At 50.3% G+C, this 15,430-nt stretch overlaps 1 protein-coding gene and 1 long non-coding RNA gene across 2 annotated transcripts in view; one reads left to right on the top strand and one right to left on the bottom strand.

The window, feature by feature from the left end:
- Positions 1-1,758: 1,758 nt before the first annotated feature.
- LOC308617120 lies at positions 1,759-11,199 on the bottom strand. Its single transcript, XR_014015822.1, has 3 exons — positions 10,393-11,199; positions 8,815-8,906; positions 1,759-2,932 (listed from the first exon to the last, which is right to left on the bottom strand). It is a non-coding gene; the product is annotated as an uncharacterized lncRNA (long non-coding RNA).
- Positions 11,200-11,408: 209 nt separating this feature from the next.
- LOC308616212 (uncharacterized protein C1orf198 homolog) overlaps positions 11,409-15,430 on the top strand; it is a 33,904-nt gene continuing 29,882 nt past the window's right edge. The window contains exon 1 of the mRNA XM_081232387.1: positions 11,409-11,792. Coding sequence (XP_081088513.1) covers positions 11,460-11,792 — 333 coding nt within the window. The 5' untranslated portion in view covers positions 11,409-11,459. The remainder of the gene's footprint in view (positions 11,793-15,430) is intronic.

Below are 15,430 nucleotides of genomic sequence, written 5' to 3'. Positions count from 1 at the left end.
TTGTTACTCAAAATGTGGTCCACAGGTCCTCAGCCTCAGCCCTGGAAGCAGGGTGGAAATGCAGAGTTTCAGCTGCTGAGGGGTAGCATTCACTCACTATTCCTTGGAATCCTAAGACACGCATTTGGAGGAGAGGCAGTCAGTGTTATAGGTAATCCTCAGGCAGGGAAGATGATGAGAGAACAGAAGGCCAGGGCTTGGGCCTTGGAGAAGAATAGGAAAACAGGGAAGGAACGGTGAGAAAAGCAGAAACAAATCCAGGATGGCAGCACAGCAGTGGAAGCCTGAGAGAAGAGAGTTTCCCACCAGGTCCCAGAGCAACCAGGCCTGGCTGTCTCGTTCAGCAGGGGGGACCCTGAGGCTTGGCAATTAGGGGACAGGGTACAACAGCCAGGTGTATTCAGAGGGGTTTGTCTTACAGGGCCAGAGGGCAGGGGAAGATGATAAGAATCTGAAAGTGGTGAGAAAGAAGAATGAAATAAATAAGGAAATAGAGAGGAATTCAGTCTACTTTTTTTCTTTTTTTTTGCAGTACGCGGACCTCTCACTGTTGTGGCCTCCTCCGTTGCGGAGCACAGGCTCCGGAAGCGCAGGCTCAGCGGCCATGGCTCACGGGCCCGGCCGCTCCGCGGCATGTGGGATCTTCCCGTACCAGGGCACGAAGCCGTGTCCCCTGCATCGGCAGGCGGACTCTCAACCACTGCACCACCAGGGAAGCCCAAGTGCTACTTTTAAGAGACAAAACAGCTAGGAAATGTCCCCCACACATCTGAATGATGAAGGGACCACGGTGACAGCACAGCAGCCCCAGTGCTTTGGGGGAAGCAGAGAAGGATCTTGGGCAGAGGGTGAGAACCCAGCCAGTGTCAAAGAAAAAAGAGAGCTGGACACCAGTTAAAGGGATAAAAACAGATTTCATTCGGGACTATTGCAATAGGGCAAAAGACACCTCAGTATAGAACAGGGCTCAATTCCGAATACAACTGGGCAAGTGGGAGTTGATAGCCAAGGACCAGAGTGGGGACCAGTGGATGGACAATTATCCATGCATGGAAAATTATTATTATGGCCAAAGGTCCTCTGGGGGATGTGGGGAGGGAGTGGTGAGGAACCCTATCAGATATGGAGGGTGAGGTTCTGGTAGAACTGACTTAGCAAGGTTCTTGCTGAAACTGGATCTTACAGAGAGGTCCACAGATGGGCCTAGGAGAAGGTTCAGGAGTCTGACTAAAGTTTGGCCAACAAAGAATCTTTATCCCTGGAGATGGGGGGGCAGCTTTGGTCCCTCACAAGGTGCAAACACCCAGCCGTCCTAGAATAACCCTGTGCACCCCACACTCCTCTCCACATCAGGCTGCCACGGCCATCGCTCTCATCTGTCTCCCTGGGCCCAGCTCCCTGGCCTTCAGAGGTGCTGCCAGCTAAGCCACAGAGGGCTTCCTCGTTTCTCAGCCTCCTCGGCTAAGTAAGGATGTTCCTGGTCTGGGTGAAGACAGGAGAGGCTCCATGGTAAGAGGCCGCACTATCTAAAAACCCATCTGGGTGCCATCTCCCTTGCCTATGGTTCTGAGACCATGGGAATCCTGGCAGTAGTGGCTTTTCTGGGGCAAGCCGGGGTCCCCTTTGGACCGCTGAGGCTTCTGTACTCCATGTTTCCTTCCCAAATCTAGCTCCTCCAGGCACCGAGGCTCTGCTCTCCACTCCCTCCCACAGTGGCAGCCCTCCTCCTTGACCTGGTTTCCACCCTCCCACAATCACCCTCCCTTCCCTCCCACCCTTCCCCCCGTGATCCCAATCTCTTCCTGCTTCTTCCTCTACCCTTCACAGCCCATTCATATCTTCTCTGAAATCTGGCAGCTCCCAGAACTTCCTCTCTGGTCCTCAAGAGTGGAGGTCTCTGCACACAATGTTCCTTATGAACGCGCGCCATCCAGTCATATCCCACTCTGCTCTGGTGATGGAATTTAATTCTGAGATCCTAATAGCTTTGAGAGCTTAATCTGTGCCAGGCATTCTTTGAAGTACTTTATATATGTGGAAATTTGTCCACGTCACACTGCACCGACAGTGGTGACAGTACCGGGATGCGGGCTGCCTTTTTCCACATCTCACACCCTCTGCCTCTATGAGACATGCTTTCTCTTCGCAGGCCATGACCTCCTCCACTGGGGGAGACACAGTCTTCCGGCTGGGGAACATTGGCCCCCATGGAGGAGAAGATGCAAAAGCACCCAGCAGAATGAAGGGCCATTCGTCTTTCTCAACACAGAAAAAGCAGGAAAGTTGACATCCAAGATGTTTCTGACTTATATGTGCCAGGCTCCATGTGTATGTAGGAGAAAGTGGGATTTTTGTTTTTCTGAGTTTCAGAAGCTTAGCTTTGAATGTCAGGAGGCAAACACTTCACGTATGGAGCTCAGGCTACAAGGATGAGAGGGGTCGACAGCACCGTGATGGAGGTGGCAGGCTGGCACGGCCGGGGGAGGAGAGTGATGCAGTGGACTCCCGGTGCGAGCGGGCCAGGGTGGAGACTAGTGGACCTGCAGGGGATGTTGAAGAGCCCCCTGGTGCTGTGTGACCCTGCAAAGCTGGCTTATTCTTTGGGTGGGAGTTTGGAGACTGTCCTGTGGTCTCCTCCAAGACCGTGAAGTCTGTTTTCATGTCTCCGGGACCATTCGCCTGTTCTCCTGGATGAACAAGCGAGGAGAGACTCAAGTGGCATCCAAAGGACACTTGAGAAAAAGCAGGCACTGTGGCCCAGGCCAGGGCTGGACTGCCCATGGGAGGCGGGTCCTGTGAGTGGGGGGACATTGGCTGCAGGGTGAATGGGCACGGGGGAAACAGCAGCATGTCGGGTTCCTGCTCTGCACGTGCCGGTGGGCAGCCTCTGAGCTTCCATGTCCTGGCTGGTAAATCTTTCCTTCACGAGGTGCTGTGAGGAGGAATGCCAGACATGGTGAGGACTCAGTGGAGACTGCTCCCTTAGACCCACCCTCGTTACTTTGTCCACACCTATTAGATGATAAGCTGGCTGAGGGCAGGCCCTTGCTCACTCTTGCTTCCCGTGACTAGCCCTGTATCGGGCTCACAGTGGATGAAAGAACAAATGAACATCAAGGAACAGGCCGTGAGGCACACCAGCGTGAGACACCGTCTCCGCCACTGTGTTCCCTGAGTGCAGGTAAATCACTTTTCTCTGTCTTTACTAGTTTCCCCACCATTGGGGGAAGACAATGTAACTTCCCTCTGTTTAAAATTTTTTATTAAAAATTTTTGCATGAAGGTATAATTGACATATTAGTTCCAGGTGTACAATATGATTCAATATCTCTATACATTGCAAAATGATCACCATGATAAGGCTAGTTACCATCTGTCGCCATTATACAGCTATAAAAACTTTTTTCTTGTGATGGGGACTTTTAAGATTTAATCTCTTAGCAACTTTGAAATATGCAATGCAGTATTATTAAGTAGAGTCGCTGGGCTGTACATGGCATGCCCAGGACTTGTTCCTCTTGTAACTGGAAGTTTGTACCTTTTGACCCTCCTCACCCTCTTTGCCCTCCCCTCACCCCCGCCTCTGGCAGCCACCAAGCTGTTCTGTATATTTATGAGCTTGGTGTGTTTTCTTTTGTTTGTCTTTTTCTTAATAGGGGTGTTATCAGGACCTAGGTGCTAACGTGCTTACAGCACGCAGAGCTTCTTAGATGAAAGTTTCTATTAAACAGATGAGCTAAGCTTCAGAAAATTCCTTGACTTTGCCCCCAAATATATGATACACAGCAAGCTTGGCTTTTGTGTTTCTGACTCTGGTTCAGAGGAGAATGCAGAGATTGTGCAATAGTTGGTTCCATCTAGCTCTTGGTTATTGATATAAAAACATAAAAACATAACTAATATTTCTGCAATGTAGTTTTCTCGACCTCTCTCTGGCCTCTGTTGTATGATGTTTTCAAAACAGCTTAATCAGAACTCTCCATATTTCTGGGGTTTTAGCCTAACAATTCTTCTAGGGACCGAGGGAGGTCGCTGAAGGGTGACAGCCTATGGGCGCTGGACCAGCAGGGAGAGGGGCGGGGCTGGGGGTGGCTGTGTGGAGGCGGGCAGGGAAGCTCCCAGCGGATGGCTCGCCTGTAGGCGGGCATGCAGCAACCTGTGTAACCACGATGGGTTCCGCGGAGCCACTCAGGTCAATGCCCATGGTGTGCTGGTGGGCATGGATGCTACGGTCACCACACTACAGCGAGAGGGGATGCAGTAAGGGTCAGTGACATGGCATTTAAACCAGACTTTCAAGAATAGGTAGAATTTGGACAGGTGATCATGAGGAAGAAAGACTTCCTAACCAAATAGACGGCTGGGCACAGAGCTAGGAACGAGGATGAAGGTGATTGCCAGAGAGAGTTTGGGCCTAAAGTGGTAGCAAAAAGAATGAAATTGGGTCATCTGTAGAGACGTGGATGGACCTAGAGTCCGTCATACACAGTGAACTAAGTCAGAAAGAGAAAAACCAATACCGTAAATTAACGTATTTATGTGGAATCTAGAAAAATGGTAGAGATTTACAGGGCAGGAATAGAGATCCAGACATAGAGAAGGGACGTACAGACACAGGGTTGGGGGAAAGGGGTGGGTGGGATGAATTGGGAGATTAGGTTTGACTTATATACACTACCATGTGTAAAACAGATAGTTAGTGGGAAGCTGCTGTATACATAGCACAGGGAACTCAGCTCGGTGCTCTGTGACCCAGATGGGTGGGGTGGGGGGGTGGGGGGGAGGTATAAGAAGGAGGGGATGTATGCATCCGTACAGCTGATTCACTTCGCTGTCCAGCAGAAACTAACATAACAGTGTAAAGCAACTATATCACAATAAAAATAATGGGAGACACCCAACTGGAGGTGCTGTGAAGGAGGAGGCTGGCAGAGGCAACTTGGAGGGAGTGGCTTGGAGTTGGGAAGGCCGGCCACGCCAGGACGGACGATGGGACCTGGAGTATGGTGGGGACATCGGGAAAAGGATGAAGAGATACTTCGAAGACCATTACGAATGTGATACAACTTGTTTTTTGAGTCGACCTCTAGGATGAAGTTGTGAGCTGTATCACAACATGATGGGGGCCAAGTTGTTGGTGAGATTCCCTCCTCCACCCGCCTCTCATCCGTTTGACAAGTATTTATTAAGGGCTCCCCTTGGCCACTGGCCAGTGACTGTCATTTACTCAAAGGCGGGAGCTGCTCTCCTTTACTTCCTGTCTTGCAGGTTAGACGGGGTCAGCACACATATTTCATATTTTCAGGGTTCAGTAGCATCTCACTCTTTGTTTGGAAATGTGAGTGACTCACAGTACTCGACAATTTTAATGTATCAAATGTTTAAACAACATCTTCACAAAAATTAAAAAGTAAAATACAATCACAGAAACTTAACAGACAACTGTTTTCATTTTTCCATAGTCATTTTCATTCTCTATAGCATCTTGGTATTTTGATAATATTTCAAGTTAAAAAGATTCAAGGACATAGATCAAATCCAAACAGGGACCATAGAGTGAAAATACTATGGTCCCCGAAAGTCAGTCTTTTTTAACTTCATAAAGTTTTAACCAAGTGCCTGAGCTCTGGCCAACGATGAAACAGGTCAGGAGAAAGCTGGCTAGTGTCTCCCGTGGAGGAGAGAGCTCCAGGGGCTTCTACTGAACTCCCCCAGGGAGCCTGGACAACCAGCTACAGATCTCAAAGTGGTGACATCCACAAGCCAAGAGCCAGGAGCCCATGTGACAAATGTCAGGGCAGCTGACATGAAGAGAAGAACAGAAGGAAGAAAAACACATTCCACATGTGGGAGTGTGTATAAGTTGAGAGCAGATTGTTTAGAGGAACAGAGAGAGAGGAATTCCCTTTACTTCTCAATCAATAAATCATTGCCACATACTTTAAAAAAATATGTGTGTATATATATATATATATATATATATATTTATTTATTTATTTTGGCTGCACCGGGTCTTAGTTGCGGCATGTGGACTTCTTAGTTGTGGCATGTGGACTTCTTAGTTGCAGCATGCAGACTCTTAGTTGCGGCACGCAGACTCTTAGTTGTGGCATGCATGCGAGATCTAGTTCCCCGACCAGGGATCAAACCCGGGACCCCTGCACTGGGAGCGTGAAGTCTTACCCACGGACTGCCAGGGAAGTCCCCATTGCCACATACTTTTATCTCTTCTCTCCCTCAGCCATTTATCATCTCCTTCATCCTCTAACTACATCTATACACTCTCAGTAAGCCAAAGATTTTATATGAATTTGAAGCCATTTCCACATTGTCTGAGTTCAGGCCGCTATAAGGATACAAACAACAAATATTTATTTCTCACAGTTCTGGAAACTGGGAAGTCCAAGGTCTAGGTGTCTAGACCTAGCAGATCCGGTGTCTGCCTGCTTCCTGGTTTGCAGATGACCTCATGGTGTCCTCACACGGTGGGGAACTGTGAGAGAAGCAAGCTCTCTTGTATCCTCTCATCAGGGTACTATCCCATCACGAGGGCTCCATCCTCAGGACCTAATCAGCCCCCAAAGACCCCACCTCCAAATACCATTCCATTGGGAATTAGGGCTTCAACATGTGAATTTGACCTACAGTCCATAACACACATGTACAATGCCAAAAATGTTGGCATTGTTCTTCCCAGGACACAAAAGACTATCTGAGGGTGGTCCAGTGGTTAAGAATCCGCCTTCCAATGTGGGGGACGTGGGTTTGATGTCTGGTTGGGGAACTAAGATCCCACATACTAAGGGGAAACTAAGTCCACGTGCCGCAACTACTGAGCCCGTGTGCTCTGGAGCCCGCACACCGCAACTAGAGAGAAGCCCTCGCGTCACAACTAAGACCTGACGTAGCCAAAAATAAATAAATATTAAAATAAAAAGGCCTACCTGAGATCAAATTATAAAGGAGACAAACTGTCTCTTTTGTGCCTACCTACCTTCTTTTCGGTGTGGGTGGTCATGAGGTCCTCATTTGGGCTAGGTCTTAAGGATGGAATTTCTATAGTTGGCGACAGTGGGGTGGGAATTTCAGGTGAAGGGGAAAAAGTGAACAATTGCTTCTGGACTTACTTATATTCTTACGAAGGACTAAAAATTGCAGAGGCTTTTCTAAATGGAAAATTTTGGACAGGTAGGGTCTTGTTGTTTTCAAGAGGTCTTTCAGCATTTTTCACAGAGCAGTTAAGCCGGTTGTCTTTGCTATGTAAAGTATGGTGTTGACAGGGAAGGACCCAGTTTTGAGCCTCACGTGGATCATGCGGCCTTACCCAGAGAACGTGATTCTGCTCCTGTAGGCTCAGGGAGTGTCTCACAACTGCCCGGACGTGGTGACAGACCATGGTTGTGTCAGTGAAATCTCTCCCTACAATTGCAAAAATAACCCAACCCTTCAAAATATTCAAAGCACATTTCCTGCCCATAGTAGATTTGTAAATTCATCTCTTTGTATTTTCTTTCTTGCTGCATCTCTTTTTTGTCTTGGTCAAGAACACTGCCCTCCAATCATACAGGGAAGTCGGTCTTCTAAATACACCAGGCCAACTCTCTTCCATGTCCTGTTCTTTCTGGGTGTGGGAGTGAAGAACAGAGAATAGTCCTCTTTCAGGGCAGCATCTGGAATAACCAGTACCAGATGCAGGAATGAATCATCGTCCTCAGGGAGCCTGCCTGCATCCAAGCTGAAAGCGTCAGTAAGGAAGGCTGGCTTTATCTACCAGCCTGCTATGTCACCAACAGAGTCCCTTCCCAAAACCGTCATCTGTTTGCCACAGTGCCTGGAATTTCACCATGAGCTTCAATAACCGGCTTGTAAAATGTCACAGCTGGTCACTCGGCTCTTAGAAGCAGGGCTAGAATGCGTGCCCTATGGTTTTCCATGAGCTGGCAGTGTCTTCATGGGGGGAGTGGGCTCACAAATGATTTGTTTGGGACAACAAATTCATTCAACAGACATTTGTACTAACTGGCTGAGGGAGGGTCTTTCGCATGTGTCACCCACCCCTCTCATTTGACATGCTACCCTTGAAGGCTGGTATAGTTGTCCCTGTATCAAAAATGAAGGGATTGAGGCTTCAACAGGTTTTGAGCACCTCTCTGGTGGACAGGTGCCTGACCACGGTGCCCCACTTCAGGTGCACCAGACTTCATTGCCTCTGGGCTTTTCCCCAAAGCCACTGAATCTTGGCAGCCCCCGGGTCTCCCAGAGGTGCCTGCAGGGCAGCCTCCAACCCTGGGGGATGGCCTTGCTGTTTGCGTCTCTGTCAATAGGTTTAAGAAAGGTGCTGACCTGGGGAGAGGAGTTCCAGGCCGGCAACTGTTAGCTGAGATGTCTGATGTATAATGGGAATGTTGGTGATCGTCTTGGGTATTCAGTTATTATACTGAAAAAATTAGTACTGTCTTTTACTAATGAGTAATTTGGAAGCTTTAATAAACTGTAGCCATAAACCCAGTTTATTATTAATAATCCAGTAATTGGGCTTCCCTGGTGGCACAGTGGTTGAGAGTCCACCTGCCGATGCAGGGCACACGGGTTCATGCCCCGGTCCGGGAAGATCCCACATGCCGCGGAGTGGCTGGGCCCGTGAGCCATGGCCACTGAGCCTGCGCGTCCGGAGCTTGTGCTCCGCAACGGGAGAGGCCACAACAGTGAGAGGCCCGCGTACCACAAAAAATAATAATAATAATAATAATAATCCAGTAATTAACCTTAGACACATTAATCTAATGTTAGAGATTTAACAAAAGGCAAAGGAACCTCTGTTTTGTGACTCTCCGTTCCATCACATGAGGGGCGATGGGGGATGATCTCAGGTGCATTTTTTTCCTTTGATGGCTCAGTATCTTTATCTGTAAAGAGGGGATAATAATGTAAACTATGCAACATTCATTCATTTCGTCATTCATAATTCATTCAGCAAAGAGTCACTGAACCCTTAACTCTGAATCAGGCACATGCTTGTTCCCAAGAGTAAACAAGACAGATAAGGATCTCCCTACTGTGGAGTTTACATTCTGGTGGGGACTCAAGAACTCTTCTGAGAAAAATAGCTGAAATGACACTGGCCAAGAAAGAGCTCCACAGTTCAAGACACCGAGACAGTTTAAACCTTAGTTAAAGCACTCTTTGCTATGTCTCCCTAGTTCCTAAGAAAAGCCTTCTAGGAACAAACACCAAATGCCTCAATAAAATGTCGATGAATAAAGGAATGCTCTTTGGAACAGTGCAAGGTTTTAAAGCATTTCAGAGGGTCAGTGACCACGTGCTTTTCTCTTCATTTTGTGAAGAGCCCACTGGCTAAACCAAATCCACAAAGGACAAGGCAGCCTGCCTCTATCCAAACTCTTGCCTAAGAAGATGCTTAGCATTAGAATCATCCCATTATTTCACCTTACTACATATTTGGAGTTGGGCTATCTTTATTTCTTCTCTGGAGTGAATATCTATCTATCTATCTATCTGCCCATTTATCTCCTAATTTCAGCAAAGTCATCTGTCAGAGCCATTTAATTCCCCTGAGTGTCTTCTTTTAATCTGGAAGAAATTTTCTTTTAGTGACCCCTTATCACCGAGATCATGGATTTTACATACTTTGGCTGATGTCCCTGATTTATTTCATACTATATTTATATTATGGCTTCTCTAGTAATAAGTTATATTTGATCTGAAACACTTAATTGGGTTGTGCTTTTCTGCAATCAACATTTATTTTTGCAATTGCTGTGAAAACCACATGCAGCCAAGTTTCTAACAGCACAGAACCCTTTCTATGTGACTTTCAAAGCAACCTTGAAGAGGTTAAATTTCAAGAATACATCTTTAAACATCACCCACCTTATTAAACAAGTCTTAGAGGTGAGAAAGTAGGATTCAGGTTGGTGTATTGAGCTTATATAAAATAGACTTATCTAGAGATAGAATAGTACCAAAAAACTCAACCTCCTGGCCTCATAAATAGACCTTCAAATACTGTGCAATCCAGGCTATTACTTGGTGGCTTTTCCCACTGCTTTTCAATATGGTACGCTGATAACACTGTTGAGAGCAATATGTTTTATTGCAGAGCTTGTCACATTCATGGCAGTCTAAAAATATTTTCTAAGGAATTCTGGGCCAGAAGATAAGGCCGTCTCACATTTAAAACAGAACCCTGCAAGTTATTTCTATGACTGTGTTCAGAATTATCCAAGTGCTTTATTGTTATTATTTGAGGTAACACTGTTTTATAACACTATATAAGTTTCAGAATTAGCCCAGTGTTACTTCAGAGGCAATGACCCTAAGTAACAGCTGAAATGCAGTTTTTTGTTTTAAATGTGGACATTTAATTCTCACCTGAGACCTGTTACAGTCAAATCAGCCAGAAAGTAAAGCAGATGAGGGCTCTGCATAATTTTAATCGTTGTGCTCTGGGACACACTTCAAAATGGCCCGGCTGACCTGCCTATGAACACTTTCTGCCGCTCTTCAGTTGGTTTGCAAACATCAAGCCGCCTAGAGTTCTCGTGATTTCTGAGATTCCAAGAGAGAGCAAAGGCCCTGCGGCCGGCTCGGGGAAAACGTCTTCACCTGCAAAAGCAAAACGAAGTGCAGGCGCACCAGCCCGCTGGCCCCAGATGCCTGCCGGCAGTTTCCTTTTAGGGAAAGGCGCTGTGAGCTACCCGGCACTTCATTTTACTCCTCTCTTTAGGAGGCACAGAAACCGATTTTCTTTCGCCATTCCCGACACCAGTCCAGTCTCCCCAGCTCGTACCTTCGGCGCCCTCGCTGCCCCGAACCCCCAACCCCCTTCCATCAGCTCACCGCGCCAGGACCCTGACCCAGGTTTGGGACAGCTCAAAGAAAGCGAAAAAGATTGCTCGGCAGGGAAAGGGAATACAATAGGCATAGGGCGGCCGGTGGCTCGGACCAGAAATGCCGCACTTCGGAAGGAGAAAAAAGTTTCCTTTGTCAAACAAGTGACCACGTGGCGCTATGGCGCTCATCCCCAGCAGTCCCGTCAGGCTGCCAGGCGCGGACCTGGGGACGCGCCAGCCACCTCCGGCGCTGGCCGAGGGGAGCCCCGAAAAGCGGGGGCCCCGCAGTAAGCCCTGAGAGCGCGGATCCGGAGGACGCAAGGAGGCGCGACACGGTGGCTCCGGGAGCTGCGCTGAGGGCGGGGCTCCCGGGGGGAGAGGGGCGAGGAGCGTAAGGTTCCCGGAAGCAGCGGGGCACAGGGGGCGGGACCCTCGGGGGCGGTGGCGCGGAGGGCGGGGTCCCCGGCGTTGGGCGGGCGCGGGGGGCGCGGCTTCAGGGACTGGGCGGGAGGCGGGGTCGCTGGGGCCTTGGGCGCTGGGCTCCGGGCCGCGGAAGGGCGCCGTTCGCGGGGCTGGGCGGGGCGGGGAGCGGCGGACAGGCCGGGCATGGCGTCCATGGCGGCGGCGATCGCGGCCTCGCGCTCGGCCGTCATGAGCGGGAACCGGCCTCTGGACGACAGGGAGCGGAAGCGCTTCACCTACTTCTCGTCGCTGAGCCCCATGGCCAGGAAGATCATGCAGGACAAGGAGAAGATCCGGGAGAAGTACGGGCCCGAGTGGGCGCGGCTGCCGCCCGCGCAGCAGGACGAGATCATCGACCGGTGCCTGGTGGCGCCGAGCGCCCCGGTGCCCCGGGACCCCGGGGACCCCGAGGAGCTGGCGCGCTTCCCCGGCCTGCGCGGGCCCACGGGCCAGAAGGTGGTGCGCTTCGGGGACGAGGTAGGTGCGGAGCGGGCCGGGCTCCCCCGTCCCCCGAGGCGCCCCCGGCCGGGCGGACCCCAGCCCGCTAGCAGCCGCCCCCGCCAGGCGCGCGGGCAGGGGCTGGAGAGGAGAAGGCGCAGGAACCGATGTGGGTGGGACGGGCGGCCCGGAGCCGGAGGTCCGGGGCTGGGGGGCTCCCCGGGGCAGTTCGTGGAGGACCGCCGAGAGAAGGAAGGAGGTCATTCCAGACCCTCCATCTGGAGCTGCCCCGCCGGGCCGCAGGGGACCCGAGACTTGTCAGACCAAAGTGCCAACAGCAAGGGATTTTAAGCCAGGCAGGCCTGGGTTCTGATCCATTCTGCCATTTAGCGCTCTGGCCGTGGGTGACCTAACCTTTTAGAGCCTCAGTTTCCCCCGGGAATAATAATATCCACCCGAGGCCTGCCAGGGAAGGCAGTCAGCCTTTTATATGTAATAATATTAATATTTGTGATGAGCTGTGTGCGGAGAGTAAAATTGTCCAGCAAGGTAACAAGAAGGAAGAGGTGCCTTCCAAGATTAGGAGGCAAAACCCGAAGCCCTAAGATGTTTCCGAGTGAGCCCGATGTGTTGCTTAGTTTTGGGAATGAGTACGGTGGCCTCCTTTTTCCAGTGAAAAACGAGGGATACGTTCAAATGAGCTGGTACATATAAGGGCATGCCTGGGCCTCTGACCTAGACACTCCGCTGGGCCTTCTAGAGGGCCGGACATTGTGGAGGAAGAAACACTGAAACTAGAAAAAACTCAGGGGTGACCCATACTAAGTCACAAAGGCCTGAGTATTCTGTGCTTCTCCGAAAGTCGGCCTTTTCCTGGAAATGTGTTTAACTAAAACCTGTTTGGTGCCAAATCTGCGGCTCTTTGGCCTTTCAGACTCAACTTTTGTGGTGAGGGTCAAAGTCCAAAGGAGCCTGCAGTATACAGGGAAATCCGCAGCCCTGAGAGCTCTGAGGCTGCAAGCAGGAGGGGCTGGGCTTGGAAAGGTTTTCCAAGGGAGTCGTAGACTGTGGAAAGAATTCTAGTTGAGGATGAGGTTTTAATCTGATTTTCCGGCGTGGGTGTGCTGAGGCATTTATTAATACAAAATGTTTGTGGTCATAAACCCGCTTTCTCGTGGGGGAAGTGTGAGAGAGCAGAACTATGCTTCCAACATTGCCTTATACTGAGAGAATTAAAAGAAGAGTCTTCCATGGATTTTAAACTCTGAAGGCTTCGCCAGGAAAAAACGAGGGTGTGGTAACGGAAGAGATGAGAATATAGGTTTAAAATGTAAGCCCAGAGCTGAAGCATTTTTAGTGTGAACATATGCATCTCTCTAAAGACATTCGCAGGGCTGGGGCTCAGATTTGGGTGATGGAAAAGCAGGCAGCCCCTCTTTGGAAAAGTCACGAATAAATAAACTGTGAGAAGAAATAAATCTGCAGGTACTTACAGATGTTGCAGGGTCCCTGTCATTTTCCCTTAGCTTGCTGTCCGGCTAAGAATATCCACATGCCCGTTCACCATCCAAAAGCCCGTGCCATATAAGGGTCCGGTGTGGCTGATAAGGAAAGATGTGGCCAAGTGAATTTTGTGCTCCGATTCCTTAACTGGGTGCCAGACTGAGCTGTTTGCAAATTTGTAAACGCAAAGCGATTTAACGGCCAACAGAACTTTTTGCTGTGGGACCTGCATGTCCTTCCAGGAGCCCTGATTTTCAGAATTGAACTCAGCTTTGCCAAACGGGTTGCGAGTATGTCCTGGAATGCCTCCGACCAACTTCTCAGCACGGATGGCGGAGAGACAGTGAGTTTGAGGACAGGTACAGAAGTACCTTGCCCAGAGCTTTTGTTGTTGTTGTTGTCTCCCCCTGCCCTCCTGCAGCGGCTGTGTGATTTCATCCCACTAGGGAGTTTAAAATGTGTTACCTGGACTTGGCAAGAGGTTGGCACCAAAGTGGAGTTGGTGGTCTCGTGCCCAAGAGGAGGGTTGTACTCGGAGGAGGGTTGGCTCCTGTGCACAAGGGGCGATGATAAGGACAGGGTGGCGGGTGACCCCTCGGTAGGCTGCTGGACAGAGTGGCCTGAATAGGTGGCCCCAGGTTTGTCCAGAAGGGCCCCGAACCAGACTGAGTCAGGCACTCTGACCCTTCCTGTTTGATGTGTCCTCAGATGTAGTCCGTGGGGCCTCCACGGCCAATCTGGCAACAGAATCCTCCTCCTAGCTCTGCCACTGCCAGCGTCCACCGTGGGCCCACTGAAGGACGGGTGCTTAGGTGCACCCCAGCTCTTGCTTTAGCCAGCATCTGACCTTGGATGATAAGCAGGGTGGGCCCCGTAGATACTTGGGAAAGACCACCTGGGATACTGGGTTCTGAGGGCCTTTCCTAAGGCTGTAATAGAAAGCGCCTGGGCTTGGTTGTGAGTCTTGGGTTTGTTTTGGCTTCCATCTACTAACCTTTTGACTGGTGAACCCCTAACCTCTCTGAGCTCCTACAACGGGAAGAACATTAACAGGATGATAGTAGAGACAGCGTCTAGGAAAGGCCTGTGGGATTAAAACATGGTTGCTGCTGGTGAGAATATGAAGGTTGTTAGCTCTTGTCTCTCCATGTCCACTTTTGAAAATCACTATCGTGAAATCAGTAAATTCCTCCTGTTGCTAAGCCTGGAGCTGGCCACAGAGAGTCCCACGTGAGAAGGAGCTCTGCCCTGCTGAGCTCTAGGGATGGGCCTCGGGGTACATACTGAAAGCTGGGCTTGCTCTGTCCACAGTGTGGCCGTGATGTGCCCTGTTTCCTGATCAGCAGTCACACCCGCCTCAGATTGGGCCCCCCTCTCGGCTACCCTGAAGGACCAGGACGTCGCCTGTTTCTTTGAGTACTCTCCCTCATCGCCAGTAACGTTTCTGGGTCCCACACAGAAGCATTTGACGTCACATCATGCCCATATGGCCTTCAAATGGGACTGCCATCCAGTCATTGTTAGGCGTTGAGGGAACAAACAAGTGGAAGCTTGCTTGCGCTCAGGGCTCAGCTCACACGTCCAAGTTGCCCAGCCGGGGCTGCTCTGTGTAGGACAGGTGTGGCAGCGTGCCATCCGCGTGTTCGTTTTTACCTTTGCTCTCTGTAAAGTGAGGAGACCAGCGTCCAGGCCCAGATCCACCCTTGCTTGGAGGACGTGCCTGCCGAGGAGAGGGAGGCTGGCTGCCTTTGCACGTTGAGGCCGTGAAGGGTCCTGTCGGTTTCTTGGTTCTTACCACCTTGGCAGTCAATTGAGTGCCTATTTCCCAAAGCCCAGTGTATTAGACACTAGAGCCATTCATGCTTTAGGGACGCTTAGTCTTCCCCTGATCTTCACCAGCTTTTCTAGAAATCCGTCCACGTGAACATATGATCTCAGTACAGCTTCAGTGCAGGGCCTCCAGCCCCTCCTGCCCCCTGGTCATCTCCGCAAGCCCCTCCTGTGCAGAGAATCTAGAGCTGCTGCCGGTGGAACACTTATCTCTCAGCAACAGAAGAGGAGCACTGGCGTCCCCATACCTGGTTCTGGTCCTGCCGTAGCCTGGCTGCCCTCTTAGGGCGGGGTTCTCCCTCCACCAGGGAGCAGCTCCTTGGACTTCTCTCGGGTTCATAGGC

This window comes from Mesoplodon bidens (genome assembly GCF_964165515.1).
Source record: "Mesoplodon bidens genome assembly, chromosome: 1".
In the NCBI taxonomy this organism is placed as follows: Eukaryota; Metazoa; Chordata; class Mammalia; order Artiodactyla; family Ziphiidae; genus Mesoplodon; species Mesoplodon bidens.
This window is presented reverse-complemented; position numbering and strand designations above follow the sequence as displayed.